General features: G+C 39.8%; 1 protein-coding gene across 1 annotated transcript; it reads right to left on the bottom strand.

Annotated features, from left to right (window-relative positions):
• MANSC4 (MANSC domain containing 4) lies at window positions 1-22,984 on the bottom strand. The gene is made up of 5 exons (XM_073315389.2): window positions 21,743-22,984; window positions 13,483-13,538; window positions 10,378-11,046; window positions 4,739-4,873; window positions 1-4,404 (listed from the first exon to the last, which is right to left on the bottom strand). Exons 3-5 carry the CDS (start codon window positions 10,604-10,606, stop codon window positions 3,725-3,727), a joined length of 1,044 nt encoding a protein of 347 aa, XP_073171490.1. The 5' UTR covers window positions 10,607-11,046; window positions 13,483-13,538; window positions 21,743-22,984; the 3' UTR covers window positions 1-3,724.
• Between the last annotated feature and the right edge of the window lie 26 nt (window positions 22,985-23,010).

Raw genomic sequence — 23,010 nt, 5'->3', positions numbered from 1 at the left:
TTCATCTTTAATTCAAAAGTACAACGTGCAGAACCAGGATCTGTTGTTCCATTTTGATCATAGAGATAGCTGGAGGAGGCACAGGGAGGGTGCAATTATTGATGTTATCTTGTTCAAGGTAGGCATGGATGTCGATGTTTTAACTCCTTTGGAGAGCTTACCAATTTATCAGTAAAATCAGAACAAGCCTCAAAACTTAATTCTAAAAATATAAATAGGTTAGGGTTAGCTGGGAGGGGGGAGGGGAGGGGAGAGAAAAAGATGAAATTTTTGTTGCATTATTTCAGCTGATTTAATCTCTCCTCCCTCCAAAATAGTACTTCTAGATATCTTTAATCTAATGTTAATCAGTTTTGTAGTATTTGTGCACATAGACTTATATACATAATCATAGGTCTTTACAGGCTTGTTAGAATTTAGGAAACTAGAATATAATAGTAATTAATATTCAGCTTTCACACTGACCTCTTCTGCTGTAATGACATAGGCACTTGGCATTGAATGCTCATCAGCTCATTAATTAAACTTTAGTCAGTGTATCTTATCACAAGTATACAAGTATAGTGAACAGAAACTTTACTTTAAGAACATGATTTTAATACAATAACACAAATTGAACCTATGTGTCTTTTTACACCTCTTTGTTCAAGAGAACAGGTCAAGTTACTTCTGACAGAAAGTAAAGAAATTGATGAACTCTGAAACATCACCCAGTTTAAAAGATGAACAGTCCAGGTTACTGGTGAAAATGCATTTGCCTAAGTTCATTAACCAAACTTCTTGTGTAAGGTAAGGTGGCAGCTTACTACCCTGCTGATCTAGTAACTTGGTTTGAAAAATACACTGGGCATTGAAGGGCCATTCTAATGAATAGAGCAGTGGCTTTAAACCTGTGGTCTGTGGACCCCTAGGGATCTGCAAACTACGTATAAGATTCCAAAGGGGTCTGCACCTCCATTTGAAATATTTTAGGGGTCCGCAAATAAAAAGAGGTTGAAAACCACAGGAATAGAGTATACAGTGCAGAACAGGAAGTGTTATTTTTATGTATTATTTATAATTTATATCATGGAAGTTTCTAAAGGCCTACAATTTCAGAGCCCCATTGTGGTATATGCTATCCAAACATATAGTAACTGTCCCTTCCTCAAAGAGCTCACAGTCCAAAAGATCTGACATAAACAGTGTAGATGACATGGAGTAACAGAAATAATCTTACCCAATCATGAGCAGTAATCACAATTTGCCACCTACCTAGCCATTATAAGATTGTATTTCTCAGCATTCATACAGAGCATGAGAGTTTGAGGACAGACTTGAAGGAGGGGAAAGACTTGAAGGAGGCAGCCTGGGAGAAAGCACAAGGGTGCTTGTGAAAGAAGTGGGGAGAGAATTGAGGTTGGCCTCACTGACAGAGTGAAGGAGGGGGTAATAGCTTGGGGAGGGATGGGGAGGGGCTAAATTGTGAAAGGCTTTGCAGATTGTGATGCATGGCTAGAAAGGGTTAAATAAATAAATCCTGCAAAATAAATAACCCTCAAAAGACATGTGGGGAGATAATGTTTGTGTTTCTGTGTACTTACATGTGTATGAGTAGTGCTGACAATATAATCAACAGTCTCTGTCTATGTTGTATTCTTATAATTCAGAGATCAAAAGAACATCCTAGCATTTAAATGAATTGTAAACATGGGATATCTCAGTTTTCATCTCTCTTTGAAATGTATAGCAAATAATCTATGAATGGTGGAGGAACAAGCAAATTGCCTTATGTTAATTCTATAGCTAAGTACCAGTGATGGACCTCCCTTCAAGTCATCCTAATTACCTTTTGTTCCTGGAGGAACTCCCAACTTGTCAAAGAGGACATGAAATTGTATAAAAGATCTTTGGGTCCTGATTCAGTCATCTTAGGTCTGCTTAAGCTTCATCGGGGGAAGTTTGAATCGCAAGACTGAGGTCCCAGTTATGCTGGTATGCCCTGAATATGAAATTTGGGCATTGGACTATAACCTAGATCTGAAAAAACTCTTTGCAGCTACAAAGCTCACCATCTCTGCTATGAATCTGAATCGCAATTAATTGAACTCTATGTCTGTATGTATATTGATCTTTTAACCATACTCTCTCTCTCTTTTGTTTTTTAATAAATTTTAGTTTAGTTAATAAGAATTGGCTGTAGCATGCATTTGGGTAAGATCTAAAACATTCATTAACCTGGAAGGCAATGTGTCCGATCCTTTGGGATTGGTAGAACCTTTTCTTTTATATGATGAAATAAGATTTTCAGACATCGTCATATTTGACTTAGGTACCTAGATGGAGGCCTGAGGCTGGATCATTTTAAGGGAACTGTGTTGTTTGGACTTCTGAGTAACCAGTGAGGTAATAAAGAAGCTATTTTATGCTGGCTTGGTAAATCTAAGTATTGGAATGTCCACCAGCTTTTTGGGGATTGTCTACCCCATTCTTTGGGGTTCACCCTAGTTTAGTGACGACAGCTGGCCCCCACTGGGACCCCGGTCACACAGATAAGGACAAGAAATGTGTGTCTGAGGTGGTGCAAGAGGGCAGTGTTTCATGGAGAATGAAAAATGTCTGGCTAAAATACCTCATGCTCATTTTGCCAGGGGAAAGGCAAAAGATCCAGTCTCTGGGATTTACTCTGAGAACAAAAGTAGAGGCCCTTTTAATGGAAACAGTAGCCCAGACACTATTAAGAGTTAAATGAGTGTTTTGCTATAGTGTCAAGAGACTCAGTCAATTATCTTGTGGAGGAGTGGGGACTCTGGGGTGTTTGACATTTGTAGGATATGGAGAGCTTTACCAAGTCGGAGGGCAATTGGCTTGGGAGGAGGTGAAAGACAGCGTTGCATCTAGGATAGGAAGGGGACCAGAAAGCATGGTGCTAGAAATGCCTAAAAGGGAATTGGCAATTGAGAATGCTGCAACAGGCAAAGGAAAATATAGGCTAAATATTAAAGTATATTTCCTAATAATAAGGCCTAAAAAACTGTGGAAGTCCCATCACCAGAATAATTTTAAAACAAAGAACTGAAGGAATTACAGTAGCAACAATCCTGTCCTGGATGGTTAAATAGATAACTGTGTTTTCAAACTCTAATTTCCACTGTTTTAAACTTACGGCTGTTGTTCAGGATATTAATGATCTAACAGTAACTAGGTCTGATTCTCTATGACCTTGCACCTTTTCTTTCCATAAAGACTTAGGCAAAGTAAGTGTAAAATGCTACTTTTCTGATATGGTTGCATTTTACATTTGCTTTACACATGTTCTATAAAGTAAGGCAGGGCAAAGAATACACACAGAGGAAGTGGAGAATCAAGCCCATTGTCTCTACAGAGAAGTTAGGAAAGGATTCTAGCAATAAATAAATTACTCTGGATCAAATTATAAACAAAGGTATGCACAAATACCTCCGAGTTCAGTGGAAGTTGTGGGCAAGTACATGTGACTAGAATTTGGCCCTATATCTCTTTGGATCAGTGGGTAGTAAAAAGAGAATCATAACAGGATGTTTAGTCGACAGTGTTCTCAAAAGCTGCTGAGACATCTGCCAAAAAATAGTTCAAAATCTCCAAAGGGAAACTCCCAAGAAATAAACTGAGAGAGGTATTTCACTAAATACGGTTGCTGCCTCTTTCTCCACCAGCATGAGTGATGCAGGTTATTTAGCTCCTTATTACCTTTTCGTATCTGCTATTACAAACTATCCTTTACAAGAGTATATTTTATGCACTGCCTGGACCCTGCCTCTCCTCTCCGCACTGGCTTATAGTGACCTCTCCTCTTTCTGCAGCGCCCAGCTGCCAGAAGAACAGTACAACAGCAAAGGAAGATGAAAGAAGAGCAAAGCACCACAGGGACAAACCAGGAACCTATATCCACTGCCACCCAAGCAGGTTGTTGACCCTCGTTATCCGAAGTGTAGTTCCTGCCACTGTACCCTTTGGTTTCATTGAAGTGCTGCTGACTGATGTTTAAGCGAGCAGGACTGGGCAAATGGGATATCATCTTAGTGGACACAGACATCATTTTGTCTGAATTAGATGTCAAACCTGTACTTTCTGAAGTCAAATCCGTCTCCTGAGCAAAATGGTCATCCAATGGTAGAGACCTTGCCCATGAACGTGTGGTTGGTTTGGTTTTTGGGACCAAGCCACTTGAATTGTGGCTGTGACTATCATTTGCTACAAAGCCCTGGCTAGTGGTAGAAGATGGAGACTGGAGTAGAAGAGACCTCAATGTGACATTATTGTGTTGGCATTTTTCTGAATCATCAGTCCTGGAGTTGTTTTGCCTTTCCCATTTGTTAAAAGAGGAACGGGTATTTGGATCCTTATAAGACAATTTTTCAAAAACAAGAAGATCCGGATCAATCCCTGTTAAAGAAGGAAAAAAACAACACATTAAATACACATCTGAAAGTGTAAAGAATAGCATACTAGTGAATTTTCTGTTAATCTTTCAAATGTTGAATGAAAGAGAGGAAATAAAATATATACATACATGGAAGTAAACGAAATTTACAAGTTAGTTTATAACGTTGTAGACAAAGAAAAAAGTCCCCAAGATACTTTTACCATGTGTACCTGTGCTTCAAATGAAGTAAGGTGATGTTTACCCCTCATCTTAACATAATGACTGAACCGACATGATAGTCAATTACCCCATCACTGGCCTGCTTCAGCCTGTGTGTGCATAATACATTGTTACCTGTTGTGATGTTGTACAAAATGACATTGGTTCCAGCCCTCAATATGCAGCTTTCCAAGGCTGGACAATAAATGTGCAGGCAATTAATGTTCTCATGGATAGTTTCAAAGTAGAAAACTGCCAGGTTACAGGAAACTATAATGAGAAAAGAGTAAAATGGAGTTTGTGTGGGCATGATGACCCAGGCACATAGCCTTTCATATCTATTGCTTAACATTGAAAGAGTTATAATAATGGACAGTTACATAGCGCACTTAAACCATAACATTTTACCATTTTTCATTAAGCCTCACAGCACCCTGTGTGGTAAGTACTGTAAGTATTTTTAATTCTCATTTTACAATTGGGCAAGCGGGCAGAGAAAAAGTTGAGTTATTTCCATTGCAGAATAGGTATGCCACAGTCCAGTGGTATTACAAGCTTCTCCACACAGCTCCTTTCATTGTGTCTCAACCTTGTTCTGGACTGTCCAACTCTACTGATGAGATGGTTCTGGACCTCTAAAGCTGCCAGCAAGGGTGACTTTGAGATGGTAGCTGTTGTGACATGGATGACTGTCCATTAGGAACTGGTCTGAAACCACCTACTCATTTCACACAGGTTATTAAAAAGCTGTCAGATAGCAAGTGCTTCTGGTCACTACTGAGGCGGACTGCATTCGAGCACAAGGCCTACCTCATTAACAATCCCCTAAACCAGCCATCATCTTCTGGTTTTTTGACAGTGCAGTATTGTACCTTTTGGGGGTGGGGTGGGGGACACAATAAGTGGGTACCTGTTAAGTCTATACAACTTCAGGTTTGATATACTATCATTTGGGTTTCAGATCTATCAGCCAAAAAACAGAAGTCTGTGGATAAAAATAAAAAAAAATATCTAGATGTCTTAGCAGCACAAGTCCCATTGCCTTGAGACTTAGGCTTCTAAGTACCAAAGCCACTTGTGAAAATGAAACTTAGGCTTCTAAGTCATTTAGGCACGTCTGAAAATTTTGTCCCTTGTACTTGTCTAATACAATCCTAAAATACTTTTCATTAAATTAAAGTCAGGTGCAGTTCAGAACACTGGCAGGATTTCCTGTGAGACTATTTTATAGTGTGTTCAAAAGCAAAACATCTTGTCCAAAGCTAATTCTCCTTCACTGCATTGATTTACTCTTTTTTGGTACCATCAGTAAGATTACTATTAGCTTTTGTTACCATCATAGTTTCTTTACCTCATCTCCTCTTCCCCTGCCACAAACTAAACTAAACTGAGATAAACAGGGCTACTTGCATACAGGGCTCAGGATTGGGGCCAGAGTCTATAGCAAAGAAGCTATGACTGAAATGAAAAATTAAAAGGGGTATCTTGTGGTACTAATTCTCGCTGTTAGCAGAGCATATGGGAAAATGCTGACCATATTTTTGAATTTGAATTGGACCATTTGTTTTTGTAGTGTGCTTTCGAGATTAGATATGCATGGTATGTGTCAGCATAGCTCTGCTTAGAACACATATGCATCAACAGAGCTGAGCACTTGCTACAAAAACATTTCTGGACTGATTCTGTAGTTTTTGATGTAAACAAATCCGATTTTAACTGCAGTGTATGTATATCCTTTACAGCAATAACAAAAATCTTCAATGTTATACTGAATCCATACAGAATAATTCAGAAACAAACAGCATGTAATAAATGTATTACATTATTATGATGTTTATTTCAACAATCAGCCCTATGCTTTGTCCAACAGGGAACTAGCTTTTGGAATAATTTTGTTAATACCATTTCCATGAATAATCATGGAAAAATCACAACTCTTCTCCCCCCCCCCCACCCCGTATTTACACTCTCACACAGCATTTTCAGTTATCTACAGTGAAAAAAGAGGAAGATATTTGTTGCTGAAATATACCAAAACCAGCCTTTTAATCTTTTCTCTGCTTATTTTATAATATTTTTTTCATTTAGTAGCCTGCATACTACATCAGAGTAACACAATCAAAATACTACTTGGAAATAGGCTTGTCAATATAGACAAGCAAAATTAGTGCAGTAAAAGAGATGATATTTTTTTAAAAATAACTATTTCTGAGTTTCAGGATATGCACTTGATTTGTCTATTATGAATATGAAAACACCAGCTTTCTGAATGAAGTAATTACAGTTCTATTACAAATAACATGTTACAGCGGAAATAGACCAGACTTTGGGTTTTAAACGAAAACTTTCTTTGCCCAGTTGGAACCAACACAGAAAAATCAATAAATAACAGAGGAGTATCTTAAAAATGCTAATGAAAATTCTGCCAAAGGGAGGTATGATCATGTTTCAAAAACAGAATATAATTAGCGAGTTTTCCTTGTCTGAGGTCATTCTTCATATTCTGTATCTAATTCTAGTCAACTGTCATCAGCCTCCAATGAGTTGTTAGGCTGATAAAAGCTTGCGGTTAGCATACATGTGTTCTTTAATAAAAGACAGGTGCAAGAAAGTATAAACACTGTCATTATGAAAATAACGGAAAAAACATTCTGTGTGAAGGCTTCATAGAAAATTCAGACTCCATTTTGTCCCAGTCTTTAAATAAGACTCAAACACATACCAGACTTGGTGCATAAATACTACAGTGTTACATAGCCATCTTCAGTCACTCTATAAATATTTTCATCCATTCCCTGAGTGCTCTACGCATCATTGTGGGTCATGCACAGAAAACAGTATTCTCCATGTGTAAAAGAACTTAAGATTCACTGACCACTGGGTGGGAGGGATAGCTCAGTGGTTTGAGCCTTAGCCTGCTAAACCCATTGTTGTGAGTTCAATCCTTGAGAGGGCCATTTAGGGATCTGGGGCAAAAATTGGAGATTGCCCAGGGGGTTAGACTAGATGGTCTCCTGAGGTCCCTTCCAACCCCGATAGTCTGTGAGACCACTTGTAAGACTGGCTATACAGAAAAATGCTCTCAGCACCAATAAGCCTTTCCATTTGCTCTTTTGGTTTTAATAAATAATGGTAAGCAAACAGCATGAAAATGGCTTTTCAAATATTTGTTGTAGAATAATGACTAATACAATATTTGATCACTAGTGGATATTAGTAATCCACATCACAGGAGTTAATGTACAATATACAGTTTATGCTCAATAGAAGTTCAAGACTAAAAGATCAGGTGTACAGAGGTAAAGTGAATTACCCGGGGTATTTTGGGAAGCTGGAACAATGCATGTTTGCAAAATATATTTGCAGTTGCATGATCTCTTTCATCCAGGGATCCTAAAGTGCTTTACAAATGCTAATAATCTAGGAGTACAAACTTTGTACAGAGTCATTGTTTGAAAACTAGAAGCTTTATATTTTTGTTCTTGTTGATAATTTTACCTTAGATACAACTGTACTCCTCAGTTTTCACTAATTACAGTAGCAATCTGTATCCTTACCCTTAGAGGTAGGTGTACATTATTAATGTATAGAGCACTAATATGGCCTGTGATGATAGCATATCTTGTTTCTTTTAGCACTATTATGCATCAAATACTCTGCAGTTTTCCTGGTTAAAGTATGTCTTATTTAAGAACCCAAAATACCTGCAAAAAGGAATGCTAAATTTTACTTCAAAGCAAGGACCCAGTCCCATACAAAAGTAGTATGAAAGTAAGATTTTTGGAAGATTTTCAGGAGCCAATGCAGATGTCTGTTTTTATCTCAAAATTTTCTTTTAAAAGTGACATTGTTTTTACTGATTACTCAGCATGTGCAATTTTCACTAAATTCTTTCATTAAAGGTCACAAAAAGAAGTCTCAGTTCATTTGAAAAGGAATAAAATATTCGAGCCTAGATACCCTTTAAAATGTCTGTTTGTTTTATGCTTAAGGTAAGTGAAGCTGGTTTGAATGGGCTTGCTAATTAATTTTCCCCAATCATAATTCTTGGTAAGGATGGGGATTCTTTGATAGGAAAAAAAATGAGTATTGCAAGAGCATGTTATAGTAATGTTTTGGTTACCTTAGAGAGTTAGCAGGCAACTTTAAGTTAGGTTGTTCTAATTATTTTAACTTGAGAGTCCTGGAAACAAAAGCAAGTACGTACAGCATGGGCAATGAGGGAGTAAATTTCCCTGGCAAAAGCGGCACAGCGTCCATAAAACACTGTTTTGAATGGACCAACGGTGTTTTTGTATCTCTGTTTCCATTCAGTCCTTGCCTGTTTGACGAGACTGCCAATTGTAATGGTTGTTTGGAATGGTAGTTTTGGTGGTAGATCTGTCTACTGGGAACTAGAGAGTGTTTTTAAATTTTATTTTAGTTAATTGAAATGCCATCAATAGATAACAAACTCTTATTTGTAACAGAACCATATTTGAACCTCTGACTTTGTGTTGTAATGTTCCATATGCCATTACCAATCTTCCTCAGAAATCTAGTCCAAATTTTGTATCTTTTAGTGGAAATTTCTTAGGCAAGACATACAAAATGCAAGCAAAGCATATAGAATTTTTTTTTCCATCTGGGATAAATTTTTCCTACATTTATATCAAACTATTTAGTCATTGTATTGTAAGCAAATCAAGTCCTCCCAAAATGCCCCTTGTTGATATCCAAACCCTCCCAATTCATGATGCAGGCACTTAATTTTCCTCACAGGTGCCTATCCCCAATAGGTCATCCAAAATATCCTCAAAACTTAAACAAGAAGGCTTTGCTTTTACTATTGCTATGCAAATTTTCCAGTATCTGATTTGATCCTGTTCAGGGCTAATATCATAACAAAGCATCCTGCCCTATTAATGCCAATGCAGAAACCGAACAGAATCTTTAGCTTTCTGCAATTGTACAGAGAAGCAGTAGAGTCATCATGTGGTTTGAGGCTAAGAATCAGGAGCTCCTGAGTTCTAATTCCACCTCTAATATTGTATTTTTATATATCTTTGGCAAGTCAAATAACAGCTCTGAGTCTGTTTCATAATTTGTGAAATGTGGCACTAGGAGCCCTAGTCATGGACCAGGTCCCCATTGTTCTAGGTGCTCTACAAACACGGAACAAAAAGATGGTCCCTACCCCAAGGAGTTTGTCAACTTATCACAGGTGAAGGCCTGATTCTGCCATCCCTACTTAGGTTAGTAGTAACTTACTTTGAGTGTAGTCCTATTGAAATCATTAGTACGACTTAGGGAGTAATGGTCTTGTCAGCCTGATTGCTGGTGACAGTCACTCCCAGGGATGTTGTGAGTCTCCTTTACTTAAACCGTAGTGTTGTTAGCACGTTGTTCCCAAGAAACCAGTGTTGTAGTGGAAATCTAGAGTTCCTCCATTTCATTAACATTTAAATAAATACATATCATTCCTCCATTGTTCAGGAGAGACAGACCCTACTCTTAGTCCTATCTAAGAATGTCAGCGTTCTAGTTTGCGCCTCCAAAGAGTTCAAGTAGCCAAGTTCACTTCGATAAGGATAAAGGTGGGAGATAGGAGTGGAATAGTTTAGATGTGTCCTTGCTTTCCAGCCTCAAAATATAGCCACATTTTTGCATTCTTACTGTTTGGAATAATAAGTGATGTATAAACAGCCTAAAATTAACTTCCGTCATGTGTGGTAATACATATTTTTAATATAGAGCGTATAGGACATACACAGAAGCAGATAATAAACACTTACCATTCTTCAGAAGGCAGCAGGTCCGGCTGCACTGCTGGGCTGTGACTTCTGCATAAATCTTCAGCACCTGGGCTCCCCTCTTCTGAGATTCCTCCAGATCAATCAGAAGACCTGGGAAGCGTCGGATCCAGCAGTTTTTGTAAAAAGTAGTGGGTGAGCAAAGAGAATCTGACCTCCACGCCAAACCCAGAACAAACAGCACTTCTGCTACTGCCACCAACAGAAACATCTCCTCAATGTGATCGGCTTAGTAAGCACCCGTTCTCCAGCCCGAAGCACTGGGGACTAGCCAACATTTTGAGAGAGAATCTCTTGAGAAGTGGCTACACTGCCAGGAGAAGGAACTAGTTTCTTTTAAGCTGTTCCCATGATCCTGCTTGACTGAGCCATTTTCTGACTTACATATTGTAGGGTTGGGGTTTTTTTCTTCTTCTTCTTTTCTCTCAAGATGAGTCCCTGGGAGACTGTTGAAATTCTTAATGTCTCTTTCATGAATTTCTATTCTTCTGCACCCCAGATACACACTGCCTTTAATCATTCAAAAAGCTGGACCACGTGATCCTGAGTCAGCCTTGCTTGTCCTGTTAAACCAAACTACTGCAGACAGTTTTAATGTGTGAATAAATACAGAATAATGGTGATCCTAGCAGAATCACTCCAGTTCTTTCTCTGGAAAAAGCAAATATTTCAGTCATTTGAGAGCAGAGAGGTCTCCCATCTGGTTCAGGTTCATTATTACACGTAACACAGAAGAAAGGGATTGGTTTAGTCTCCTGATACTTTTTGAATGAATTGGTGGCCACACATATATTTCCTTTTCTTATTAGCTACAGTTTAAGTATTTAAATAATTTCTGCTGCATAGCAACCAAATATGGGAAGTTGATTCTACTTCCCACCCCCTTCAGTTCTTCAAAAAGCATTTTATTTTATTTGTTTAGATAACAATAACAATTGGCAATGACTCAAGGAGGGTGCATCCTGCACGTATCATCAGATGGACTGAATAGTTAATTGGTCTTTTCCATCTCAAAGTTCCACAAGACTAAGAATTCAGTTTGTATGGACTTCTCTGCTTATGTTTGATCTTGTAGAAGGTCTGACATTATACGTGCTCACATTGTAACAGGGAGCAGCTGGAGTCAGTACAGTTCTTCACATACCTGCCCTGCAAAAACTAACCCCTGCTTTTTGAACATCTGCTCCGCTCCATGATTTCCTCCTTTGTGTATGTGTGCGCGACAGCCCTGTTAAAAAGCTTAAAGATGTTACAGTACACCAGATAGTTTATAATCAGTGGACTGTATGTGCAGATTTGAAGGATGTCAGTAGAAAAGCAATCCTTTGCTATTAATATGTATTTTATAAGAGGATGTGATTTTTCAGCAAAGATAGCATCAAGAAAATTCCTCTGGTTGCACCTAAAAACATCAAGGTTATATGCACATAATTGAATTTTTCTTGTGAACTACATATTGATGTTGCCTTTAGGTATTCTTTGCAACATCAGGCCTTGATCCTGCAAGTAGGTCAGTGCAGGTGCAGCCTTATGTCTGTATAGAGCTCCTTTGAAGTTAATGGGGCTCAGCACAGGTCTGCTCACATGAATCCAATGGCGGAACAGGAGCCATAATTACTGAATACCTTTATTGGCTACAGTCACAAGGATTCCAAACAGATACCTGTGTGTGCTCAATTTTTTGTATATCCTAACCTAATCATTTACCTAACCCCCTAACACTCAGTGTTGGGAGTATATACCCCTGAAATAACTCTTGCATTAATTTTCCACTTTTAGCCAGAGGTCTCTTGATTTTGGACAATCCCAGAAGTAGAGAATGTCATAGCATTTTCTCCAGCATTTTATTTTGAATTTTGAGCCTGTTTTGTTTTATAGGACTGGCATGTACAATTATTGAGGGCTTCTTTTTTCCCCACTGTTGTTTTCTCCATGAAGGGAAACTTACCATATTCTGAACCATTTGAGGAAGGATGCAGCAAGTGGGATGAACTGGGTTCAAAACAAATTATTCATATTCTTTCCTCATTACAATGAATAGTACCTTACTCTCAATTGAAATAAATCGGGTTATTTGTAGAATAAGGTACTTCTCTACATCAGGAAGGGAATCAGAATTAGGCCCATCACATTTATAGGAATAGTAAACATATTTGCAGAAACCCTTGTTATACTACTTCAACTCCGCTGCACTTTCTTCTTTTATACATTTGCTGTGCTGCACAGCAGTTGATGTACAATCAACAATTTTTTACACTTTTCATAAAAGGAATTAGTAGCTAAGGCCCCAGTCCTATAACTCCTTCCATGTGGTTGGAGCCCAGTAACCAATCAGAGCCTCTCTGACTTCACTGTGGCTCTGTACATTACAAGATTCAGGGCTGGGACCTAAACATGTCTGGAGGTTGAAGTGTCACTCAGACCTGGTAATGACTAATTTTCATGCATCACATTTTCAATAAGGTGACAAATGCTAAAGTACTGTCACTTTTGTTAAGCCTGTAACTAAATGCTATACAGAGGACAGGTCCAAAGCAGACTACTTATGAGAATAGTAAGTGTTTGCCGTATCGGACCCCATGTGTGTAACAAGTAGCTTTCTGCATATAAATATTCAATTTCAACGTACACTTTCAATTCCTTTCCAGCCTGGTAAAGTATAGGTGTTGCCACAGGTTTTTTTCCCCATCTTATTACCTCTGTATAATTTTTCTGCTCTTCTGCAGTGTGCTCCATTCAGGCTACAGTAATAGCATCCATTTTCCTTTGCATTAATTTTAACTCCTCTCTCCTCCCCCACTCTAGATAAATATCTGTAGCAAGAATAACTGCAAGGAATCCTCACTTTTTTTTTTCCTTTAAAGAAATGTAAATGGATTTTACCATCCAAGGTATCTGAAGCTACTCTGGACAATTCCCAACAAATCAAACACTTTACTTGCCTATTAAATAATTGCAGCTTTGTTGCCACTTTTTGCATCATTTAATGATGACTCTGCTATGGGGAGATGCATGAATAGATTTTTAAATGATAAATGAATATAGATATCCCCAAAATCTCACAAGAAGCAAACATCAGTGTCTTACCTGCAGCAAGTCTGGTTGTTCCATGGGCTCCAAGGGGAGGGATGTAGAGCTGTTTTCTGTGAGCAAAGAGAGCCTGGTCAGTGTCCAATCAGATCCTCCTGTTTTCAATAGTATTTCATAGATCTTTCTTCTAAGATTTACTCTTAGGAAACAAATTGGCAATTGTTTATTTTCTTTGAGATTACAGTCATCTATGATCCTGCTATGCAGAGAGATTTGTAAACATAGCAACAACAAAGGGGGAGAACGTACTTTGTAGCAATACCTGTTTTAAATGGAAATCGCTACCTGAAGTTTTCTACCTGCATGCAGGGATAATGGCACAACCCAAGAGCTCCCTAGAGAAGATGGTGCTCATGCATTAACTCCTTTTATGCCAAACCCAAGCAAAAAAGGAAAATAAACTTTTTTGCTACTATTAGAGTTCCATATGCCGATGTAGCTGTTTGTTTGAATCTAAAGTGTGATGTTCTGGCATCAGTTGTACATAAGTATTGGACAGGGAATTGAAATGTGTGAAATAAGAATGCATTTGCAAACGAGAATAAAAAAGTAAATGCCTCCATCCCACATTCAGGTCTGTGGGGATAGACCCCTATAGAAATCTAGAGCCCTGGGGAAGACAATGGTCCAGCCGTCTGCTTGCAGAATCTGTGTTAAAAGTTTTTGCATATCTCATTGCTCTGGAATGTGTTTGTCTTTGCTTCTCCTTAGTGCAACAGTGACATTAATTTGTTGCCAGGTCTTCTGTAAGTTTATGGAACTGAAATATATACTATCATTGAAGTGAGTTAACTATGTCCTTAAGTTGTAAAGCTCAGAACTAAACTTCCTCAAAGTTTGGAGGGAGAGCTGGTCAAAAACTGGCATTTCAATTTCACAGCAAAATCTACCTTTGCTGATTTTTTGGTGGGTTTGAGTTTTTTGTTTATTTTGTTATTGTTCTGAATTGCAATAAAAAGCTAACATTTCAAGCTAACTGTGAAACACAAGTTCTGAAATAATTTAAATTCAGGACAGTTGAATCATTTTGTCTCAATAATTCTTAATTGTATCATTGACAGTGTTGAAATGTATTTTTTTAATAATGTTTAAATGCTTTGTTTTATATTTATTATAAAAGTCAAAACAAAATTAATCAAAACCAGAAGGTCAAAACAAAACATTTTATCTTATATAAATGAACCATTTAGACTTTTTCCCTCATTAAAAATGTCATTGAAATCAACACATTCCTGTGAAACATTTTGATCTTGATGAAACTGCATCTATCGCTGGAAAACCGTTCAGTTTAAAAAATTTTGACCTAGCTTTCTGTGAAGGTTTGGATTCAGCCCAGCATAGAGAGACTATTCAGTCACAAATCCAAGAACTGGATTCAAACTTCCTCAAGGTTTGGGGTGATCAGACTCCAAGGTTTCGGTTCAGACTCATCTCAGCTAAATAGTAGAGTTAGGTGAAATGCTGAAGTTTCTGTTTATGGAGTTTCCTGTGAACCTTTCCTTCAACATTGTTCCAAGGGTGGGAGGGAGAAGGGGAGGTTTGCACACCCTGAGAGTCTCTCTGACTTTGAGATTCAAATGAACCCTGACAAACTTGAAGTCAAAGCCCATTGAGTCTTAATTGGTTTTGTGTTATAACGATGTATAACCAGCTTCACATGTGAAACCATAAATCGGCCTAGATTCACTTTAAACTGGGGCTAAATTCATTGCAAAGGGGCACAAACTTTAGCAAATCCACTAATTAATGCACTGGAGTTTGTATCAGAACCTAGAACTTTCATTACAAAACCTGCAACCACATTCCTCAGAAAGTTGCACACAGTTCAGATAGTTTATTGAATGTCCCCCTTCTCCAAATATCATGTGTTGAAACACAACTTGCCCTGTCTGCACTAAGACTTTAAAATATGTTAACCATCCTGTTTTTAAACCACACCATTTATCCTAGTCTAGACAGACCTAGAGACCAAGCAAGGGAATTCCAGCCCAGCCTGGGATGTATCTGTTACTGCCACTAAACAAAAGTGCCTACTAACAGGTGATTCCCTCTGCAGGAGCAGCCAGAGACAGTGCTCTATCTGCCTGATCCCAATTCAGAATTTGTTAGGAAACACTTTTCACCTGAATCAGTCACAAACTGGAGTCTTTTGCCTAATATGCTCAACAGATTGAGAGTCAAGGCCGTGATTCAAGCACACATGCTTCCTTTCTACTCTCTAGTGACTGAACATTCTCATGATCCATGGAGAATACCTACCAAGACAAGAACAGTTTACATGTTTTTGCCTTCAGAAACAGCCACCTGAGGACAGTAATAAGTACAAATAAAGAATGAAGGAAAGACAGGTCAAGTGCTTGGTAACAAATAAGAAAGTCAATGTGTTTGTCTTCCCTGTCGCATTCTTTTCAAACGTGTGCTATAAAACAATTTTCATTGCAGGCAAAGAACATATTAAATGGCCTATCAAAAGGCAGATAAAATAAGCTGAAAATAATGGGAATGAAATGTAACCAACTACTTAAAAATGTGTTTTTTGAATAACAGTGTTGAGAGAACTCTGTAAGAAGCGCTTTGTTTGGCTGGGAATTTGAGAAGGGGATTATCCTTGTTTAGCAGCCCATCCTTCAAGAACCATCAAGCCTGCAGTTGAAATAAAATCTACTCCAATTAGCTTCTCTCAGAAGACATGGCCTTTTGCAATTCTGATCTTCTTAAGGCTGAAATACTGAAGTGTGCATCCTATGTTCCAGATATGCCTGTTTTGTATCATATGACAAGCAAAATGCTAAGCAGGGGCAGCATTTGACTCACCATTTCCAATAGACCTTAAATCACTGGGTCTAATTCCTCCCTAGGAATTACTGGCAGTAGAATTATACTAGGGAAGAATGTAACTAACTTTTTATGGTGGAGGCAGTGTGAAAATCGTATGTATTTAACATTTTCTCTCACGTGGTAGTGCTCACATCTTAGATTATTAACACCAAAAGAACTTTTAAAATCTAATTTACTTTTCCCCATGTGTGTTGCTTGTTTACTTTTTACACTGCCTTTACCTTAGACAGTGATATTAGACTGGTGAGAATTACGTTCTGTTTATAACAGCTCACTTTCTGGTTCGCACGTACTAGCACAGTGCTGTTGTGTTCAGATTGCCAAAATCCAAGGTTTATTTAAATAAATAAAAAATATATCAATGTTCCCCTGTGATTAGGGCACTGGATTGGTACGCAGGAGATCTGGGGTCATTTCCCTGCTCTGCCACAGATTCAATGCATGACCTTGGGCAAGTAGCCTGGTCTCTTTTATGCCTCAGCTCCTCATCTGCAAAATGTGAATAATTATACTTTTCCCTCACACCCTTTGTATGTCTTGTCTGTTTAGATTTTAAGCCCTCTAGATCATCTCTATGTGCTTGTCCAGCATCTAGCACAGTAGAGCCTTGATCTCATGTGAGTCCTCAAGCTGCCACTTGTATTCCCCTTTGTCAGTGGGTGTGGTGCGTCCCCCTCTCTGCTCATTCCAAAGAGGATGTGTGAGTTTGTTACAGCCCCCAGCTACAGAGACCGACTCTTCAACTCATGCTGTAGAGGCTTGTGTTTTCAGCTCTGGAGAGCCCCGGTTCAGTGCCCGCTGTTAGCCAAGATGATAGCTGACCTGGCCCATGAGTGAGGACTTTTCTGGGATTCAAAGCAGCATGGGCCTCAGAGGCTTGGGACAAACTTCCTCTGCCTTTGGGCTCCCAGATGAAGTATGTAACCCACTCATCACAGTATGTGTTACATGTCCCCCTCTGTACCCAGTCCACAGAGGATGTCAGTATGTTACCGTTCTCAGCTATATAGTCTGCCTCTTTAGCTTAAGCTGTAGAGAGTAATGTTTTTAGCTCTGGAGGTCCCTGATTCAGTCCTTAGCATATTGGCCAAGGCAGCAGCTGTCACATGGCTATATACTACTATTAAAATACAGTTGTGATGCAGATTTCCCTTGGGAAAGGGTCCCCTGTTCTTTGCAAACAATTCTTACCTCAGACCTGACAAACTCGCTACACCAAGCATGTGTCATACAGGATATTTAGCCATGAATAGTAACGTGTAAGGTATCTACAGAAAGCTTGTAACTTGTCAAGATTCAGAATCATTGTGAGATGTATGTAATATTTAAGAAAACAATTATTTATATTGAAAGCATACTTTAAGGACATGGAGTAAAAATTAGTCACTAGAGGATCATGTCTCTCTGTGATGGCCCATTTGGGCAGGGGGGCGTTGTCACTCCACCCTTTTTAGCTGGTGATGCAGTGCAAGGCTTAATTGTTTAGCCTTGCACAGTACTAAACCAGGGAAGACTCCCTCATGCTGAGGCAGTCGGTAACAAGGTGACTCTCAGTACTGGGTACCCCAAGAACCGTCACACCAATGAGCCCCCATTTCCTTGGGCATGATTTCTCTGAAATGCTGAGTACCTGCAGCTCCCATTGACTTCAAGAGGAGTTTGGGAGGGTTAGCAATTAGCTAACACTGTTGCAAGGTCCTCCACATTGTAATTTGCCATGTTCTCAAATAGTTTTGGCTAATGTTTTGTTGCCATTGTGTATGGGGCATGACTATTGAATTACTCAAGAGAGCCTTGAAGAAATAGAAAAAAGGTTCCCCTCACCAGCAGAACTGACACAATTGGTTTACCCAATATGGCTTTGAAAACTTACTCTTGTAAACCTGTTAAGTACACAGATCATTTCCCTATGGAGACAGAGTTGGCATGGGAAAGGAAAGGAAAGGAAAGGAAAGGGGTTCTAAAATTGCTAATGTTTCTCCCACCTCCATGTAAGCAAAATCAAAGTGAAAGCACATGTTGGAGATTCTCTCCCATTCCACCTGGTAAAGTGCATTCTGGTACAACAGAACACAAAACAATCAAAATGCAAATGTTACTATGAATATTTTTGTTTAAACTTTATGTTCGGATCTTGAGCATTTGCTATAGGTGATTTAAATCTGTCAGTCTGTTGGAGTATTAGAAGAGGGAAAGAGGAGAGGATTTTGCTGAGCTCACAATGTATTTTCTATTCCAAGCAAAATCTTGTGACTTTTATTCTAAATGTGTGATTTTAGTCTGTCTATTCTTGCAGCTAGATCCTACTGACTTGTAGCATTGAGCAAGGACAATGGCTGATATTATAAGATGGAGACAAACAAGCACCTCTGCTACTATGTTCTATTGAAACCCTGGGGTAATTTACACCATTGGATTGTTTGTCAGTGGGTTTTTTTAAGGCAATAACAAACCAAACAAGAACCATCCTTCCTTAAGATGCGAACTGTGGGGCATTCAGTGCTCAAGAGATTTTAAATAGGCTTTGGGGTTGTTTTGCTTTGTCAGGTCCCCTGAAGTCACAGATCACCAGTTCCTGTTCTCTGGTAAGTCTCGCCGTGCACTTTGCTGGTGATATCACAGCCACCATGGTATATGGCTGGAGCAAAGACCCACTTTGCAGATAACCTGACAATAGGTAAATGCTACTAATGAGACAGTCACACATACGTGGGCAGCACCAACAGCCAAGATGGTGGAACAAGTCAGGATATCCAGAACAGAATAAATAAAGCCAGGAACACCGGCAGGAGCTTAATTACAATCTGGAAATAATCAAAATGCAACAGGAAAACCAAACTCAGGATCTATCAGAGCTGCGTACTTCCAATACTACTTTATAGTGCAAAATGCTGGGGAATGACAAAGTATGACATGTCCAAACTGTCTTCATTCCATACAACCTGCCTCAGAAAAATTCTCCATATCTTTTGGCCCAGAACAATATCAAACCAAGACCTATTCACACAGTGCAGCCAAGAAGATATGAGCACCATCATTACCAGGAAGCGCTGGAGATGGATTGGCCCTGTGCTTCAGATGGAAACTGATTCTATCACCACAATAGCAATAAGATGGACACCTGAAGGCAAGTGAAAACAAAGTCACCTGCAAACAACATGGTGCAGAACTATGGAGGCTGAGCTGAAAAACCTGGGGCACAGCTAGGGAACCATTGAAAGAAACAGACAGGTGTGGAGGAGCTTTGTCGCTGCCCTAAACACCAGATGTGTAATGGGTACTGACTGATTTACTAATGAGACATGTGGGGAGGAAAAATAGGGGCATGCCTTTAATTCTATTGCAATACATTGGTCTAGGAAAGTTTTTGGAAGGGACAAAGTGGGAAAAGAGTAAATATGTAGCTAATAAATGGCTGTCCATTCTAAATACAGATATGCCTCCCGCACATCCAGCAGGGTTACTACTTCTAAATATTTCTGTATTCATCCCAAATTTCATGGGGCAACCCAGCACCCTGCAATCCGGTCTTGGGAAATATCAACATGCCCCGAAGTATCTTTTGAAGCTTGTGAAATTGTGACATACGGGTTATAATCCAGATTAATGAGTAGCTGTGTCACTCCTGCCCTCTAACTTGGGGTGCACTTTACACTGCTTTGCTGCTGTAGCCTCCAGCCTTGGACTGCTCACAGACAGCCTCCAACATGTAAGTCATTCCCAGCTGTGTCTGTGTGTGTGCTGCAGCCAGCCACACATTGCCTCTTATCAGCCTTATTTATACAGCAGGGTGACCCCAACACACTCCCAGCCTTAGATTTCCTGCCCAGAAATGTATGTACTGTACTGACCAGCCTGCTCCAGGACAATACATGCTTATATAGAGTCCATCATTAAATTAATAGAAATTATATTCACTTATCTTATTACCCCAAATGGAGTTTCCCAAAACAACACACTGGATTAGTTAAAACAATTAAAACTACAAAGAGATAGATTTTAAGTAAGTACAAGTAATGAGGCATGAAAGACAGAAATGGTTACAAGAAGAAGAAAGATAAAAGACAAGTAATGCCTAAGTTAACAAACTAGGTTAAATTCAAAGTAAAGTTTTTCTCACCACATGCTCTCAACAGTCTTACTGGCCAAGCTTTTGAGGCCAGGACCCTTTCCCCCATTCAGTGGTTACTTCATTGTTCTTTCTGGTGCAGTGAATCAGTAGGCAGAGAACAAGGAAAAGGGATGTTATGGGGTGTCTCCCATTCCTTTTTATAGTCCTCTTCTCCCCTTTATGACGCACTTACAGCAGAGAGCATGGCATTGTCTACGTGGTCAGGAACTCCATGCTGTTTCTTTGCTAAAATGTAGATTTCTCTCTCTCTCTCTCACACACCCACCCACCCCTTAATAGCCCATTGGCCTTGTTTATACCTGGCTGAGATATCAGCTTGCCCTTTGTCTCTAAAGAACTGGTTTGGCTACTCCCCAGACTTGGAACATGTGTTAGTAACACCACACAGTGGAATCTTATAACTTTGCATACAGTGTTCCCACACGTATCTTACCAGGACAATAATGACCAGCAAATTATCAATTTTCAAATGATACCTCACAAGGCATACCTTGTACAAAGATTATTACCATAGTGAGCAAGGGTACAGTCTGCCACAGAGATATTACATTTTGGTGTAACCGTATTGTATTACAATGCTATGATGTGCTGTGCTGATTCCCATTCCCCATCTTCAGAGTGCTGTGATGAGGACAGACTACACAAGCCAATGGGTCTTTTTCATCTTCAATTTATGTCACTCTGTACCCTTGACATGTGGTTGTACTTGAATTAAACTCACTTCATGTCTGTTGCTGCAAATATTCATGTGCTGCACGCTTGTGACTAATCACATTGAAATCAATGACATTACTCACATGCATAAAGTTAAGCATGTGCATAAGTATTTGTACGATCTACTTCTAAGTGGTAAACTCTTATTGCCACGTAGCATAGTTTTTCAATACTTTTTGTTATTTCTATCCCAAGGAGTACAACCACCAAGGGAACAAAACAAACTATCATCTGTAAGATGGTGATCTTCCAAAAAGTAATGTTTCCTATTATTATTTACATTACAGTATTGCTAGGGCCCCACCAAATTCACGGCTATAAAAAACATGTCACTCATTAAGTTTGTTATTTCTTTAAGGAAATAATTTACACCAGTTTATTATGATAAATGAAATTACCCAGACATTTACATTTAAACACACTGGATTAGATGAAAACAATAAACAATTTTATTAACTACAAAGAGCTTTTAAGTGAGTACAAGCAATTAGTTATAAAAGTCAGTAATAAAGATGAAATGCTTTCTAGTCCCTAGCTTAACAAACTATATTAGATTCAAGCAAAAATTCTCACCACATGCTTCCAGCAAGATTGCTCACCAAACTTTTCAGGTCAGGACCCCTTTCACCCCAAATCCAATGACTGTTTTCCTTTGTATTCTTAAGTGTGATGCCAGACAGGGAGGGGGGGGGGTGTCTTCAGGTGTTTGCCCCCTCCTTCTAGAATTTCAGTCCCCCTCTTGAAAAAACATTTCCAGCTAGGAACTACAAGAAAAAGAGTCTGTGTAGAAGGATGTTCCCTTCTGGGTTCTTTTACCTGTTTGAGCTTCTTTTGTTTTCTCTTTCTGCTTAATGACTCTGTTTCCCACTTGAATGCAAATTAAGGCAAGCACACATTCCTTTGTTTGGGTCAGACTTTTGCCTGGGCAGCACTGTGTGGTTTGGAAACTGTTGTTACTATCATACATCGGCAAATTATGAGTTTTCAAATGATACCTTACAAGGCACACCTTGTACAAAGATTATTATAATCGTGTATAAGGGATAAGGGTGGATGCTGTCACAGCCTCAACAAAGATCAGGGGCCCACTGTCCTAGGCACCATACAAACAACACAGCTAAGAGACAGTCCCTGCCCCACAGAGCTTACAATCAATACAGCCAAGACAGCCACAGAGTGGGGGGAAATGGACTACTATCCCCAGGATGAAACAGGAAGGCTGGGGCACTGCTATGAATTACACCCAGCTGGCCCAAGTTGCAGTATGGTGCCTTAACTACAAGTCCACCCTTCTCTTCTTCCATCAGCTCCGTTAACCAGCGGCTTTGGATAGGCGCCATATCGCGTCAGAGCAGCCAGGTCCCCTTTCTAGAGGCAGGAAGAGCAGAGGCTGTTGGACCAGAAACTCCCTCATTTCAAATGGCTCTTAAGGCAGGGTTAAAAGCCTCTCAGACCCATTCCGTGCTGCGGAGCTCCTTACACCCGGGAGGGGCACTGCTTAGGGCTGACCTTGGCCCCCTGCGGCCCGGGCTGGAGAAGCGGGAGGGGGGGCCCAGCCAGGCGCACAAACCGGAGGAGCGTTTTAAATCTCTGTTCTCCCCTGTGCCCCCCGGCCGGGAGGCTGCGGCTGCTGGCGCCTAGAGACGCGGGCTCCGGCCTGAGGCACAGCCCGGCCCGCGCGCTCCGACGTTGCCTTTTTAGGGCTGCGCGCTGCAGGCCGGGGCTGGGGCCGGGGCCCGGGCCGCCGCCAGAGGAACCAGCCCCGACGCTGGCTGCGTCCCCCGCCCCCGCCGCGGCTGCGTCTCCCGGCGTGCGCTCCCCTCCCAACCCGGCAGCGGGCA

Source organism: Lepidochelys kempii, chromosome 1 (assembly GCF_965140285.1).
Source record: "Lepidochelys kempii isolate rLepKem1 chromosome 1, rLepKem1.hap1, whole genome shotgun sequence".
NCBI classification, from domain to species: Eukaryota; Metazoa; Chordata; order Testudines; family Cheloniidae; genus Lepidochelys; species Lepidochelys kempii.
The sequence above is the reverse complement of the archived record's forward strand: the minus strand, read 5'-3'. Positions and strand labels throughout refer to the sequence as shown.

Bases quoted from the DNA above. Each gene is read 5' to 3' on its own strand.
- MANSC4 (XM_073315389.2), bottom strand. From the start codon at position 10,606: ATGTTTCTGTTGGTGGCAGTAGCAGAAGTGCTGTTTGTTCTGGGTTTG. The intron at 4,874-10,377 runs GTAAGTGTTTAT...TTCTCATTATAG, and splicing joins CTGCTGCCTTCTGAAGAATG to TTTCCTGTAACCTGGCAGTT. The intron at 4,405-4,738 runs GTAACAATGTAT...CTTCTTTAACAG, and splicing joins TTTGTACAACATCACAACAG to GGATTGATCCGGATCTTCTT.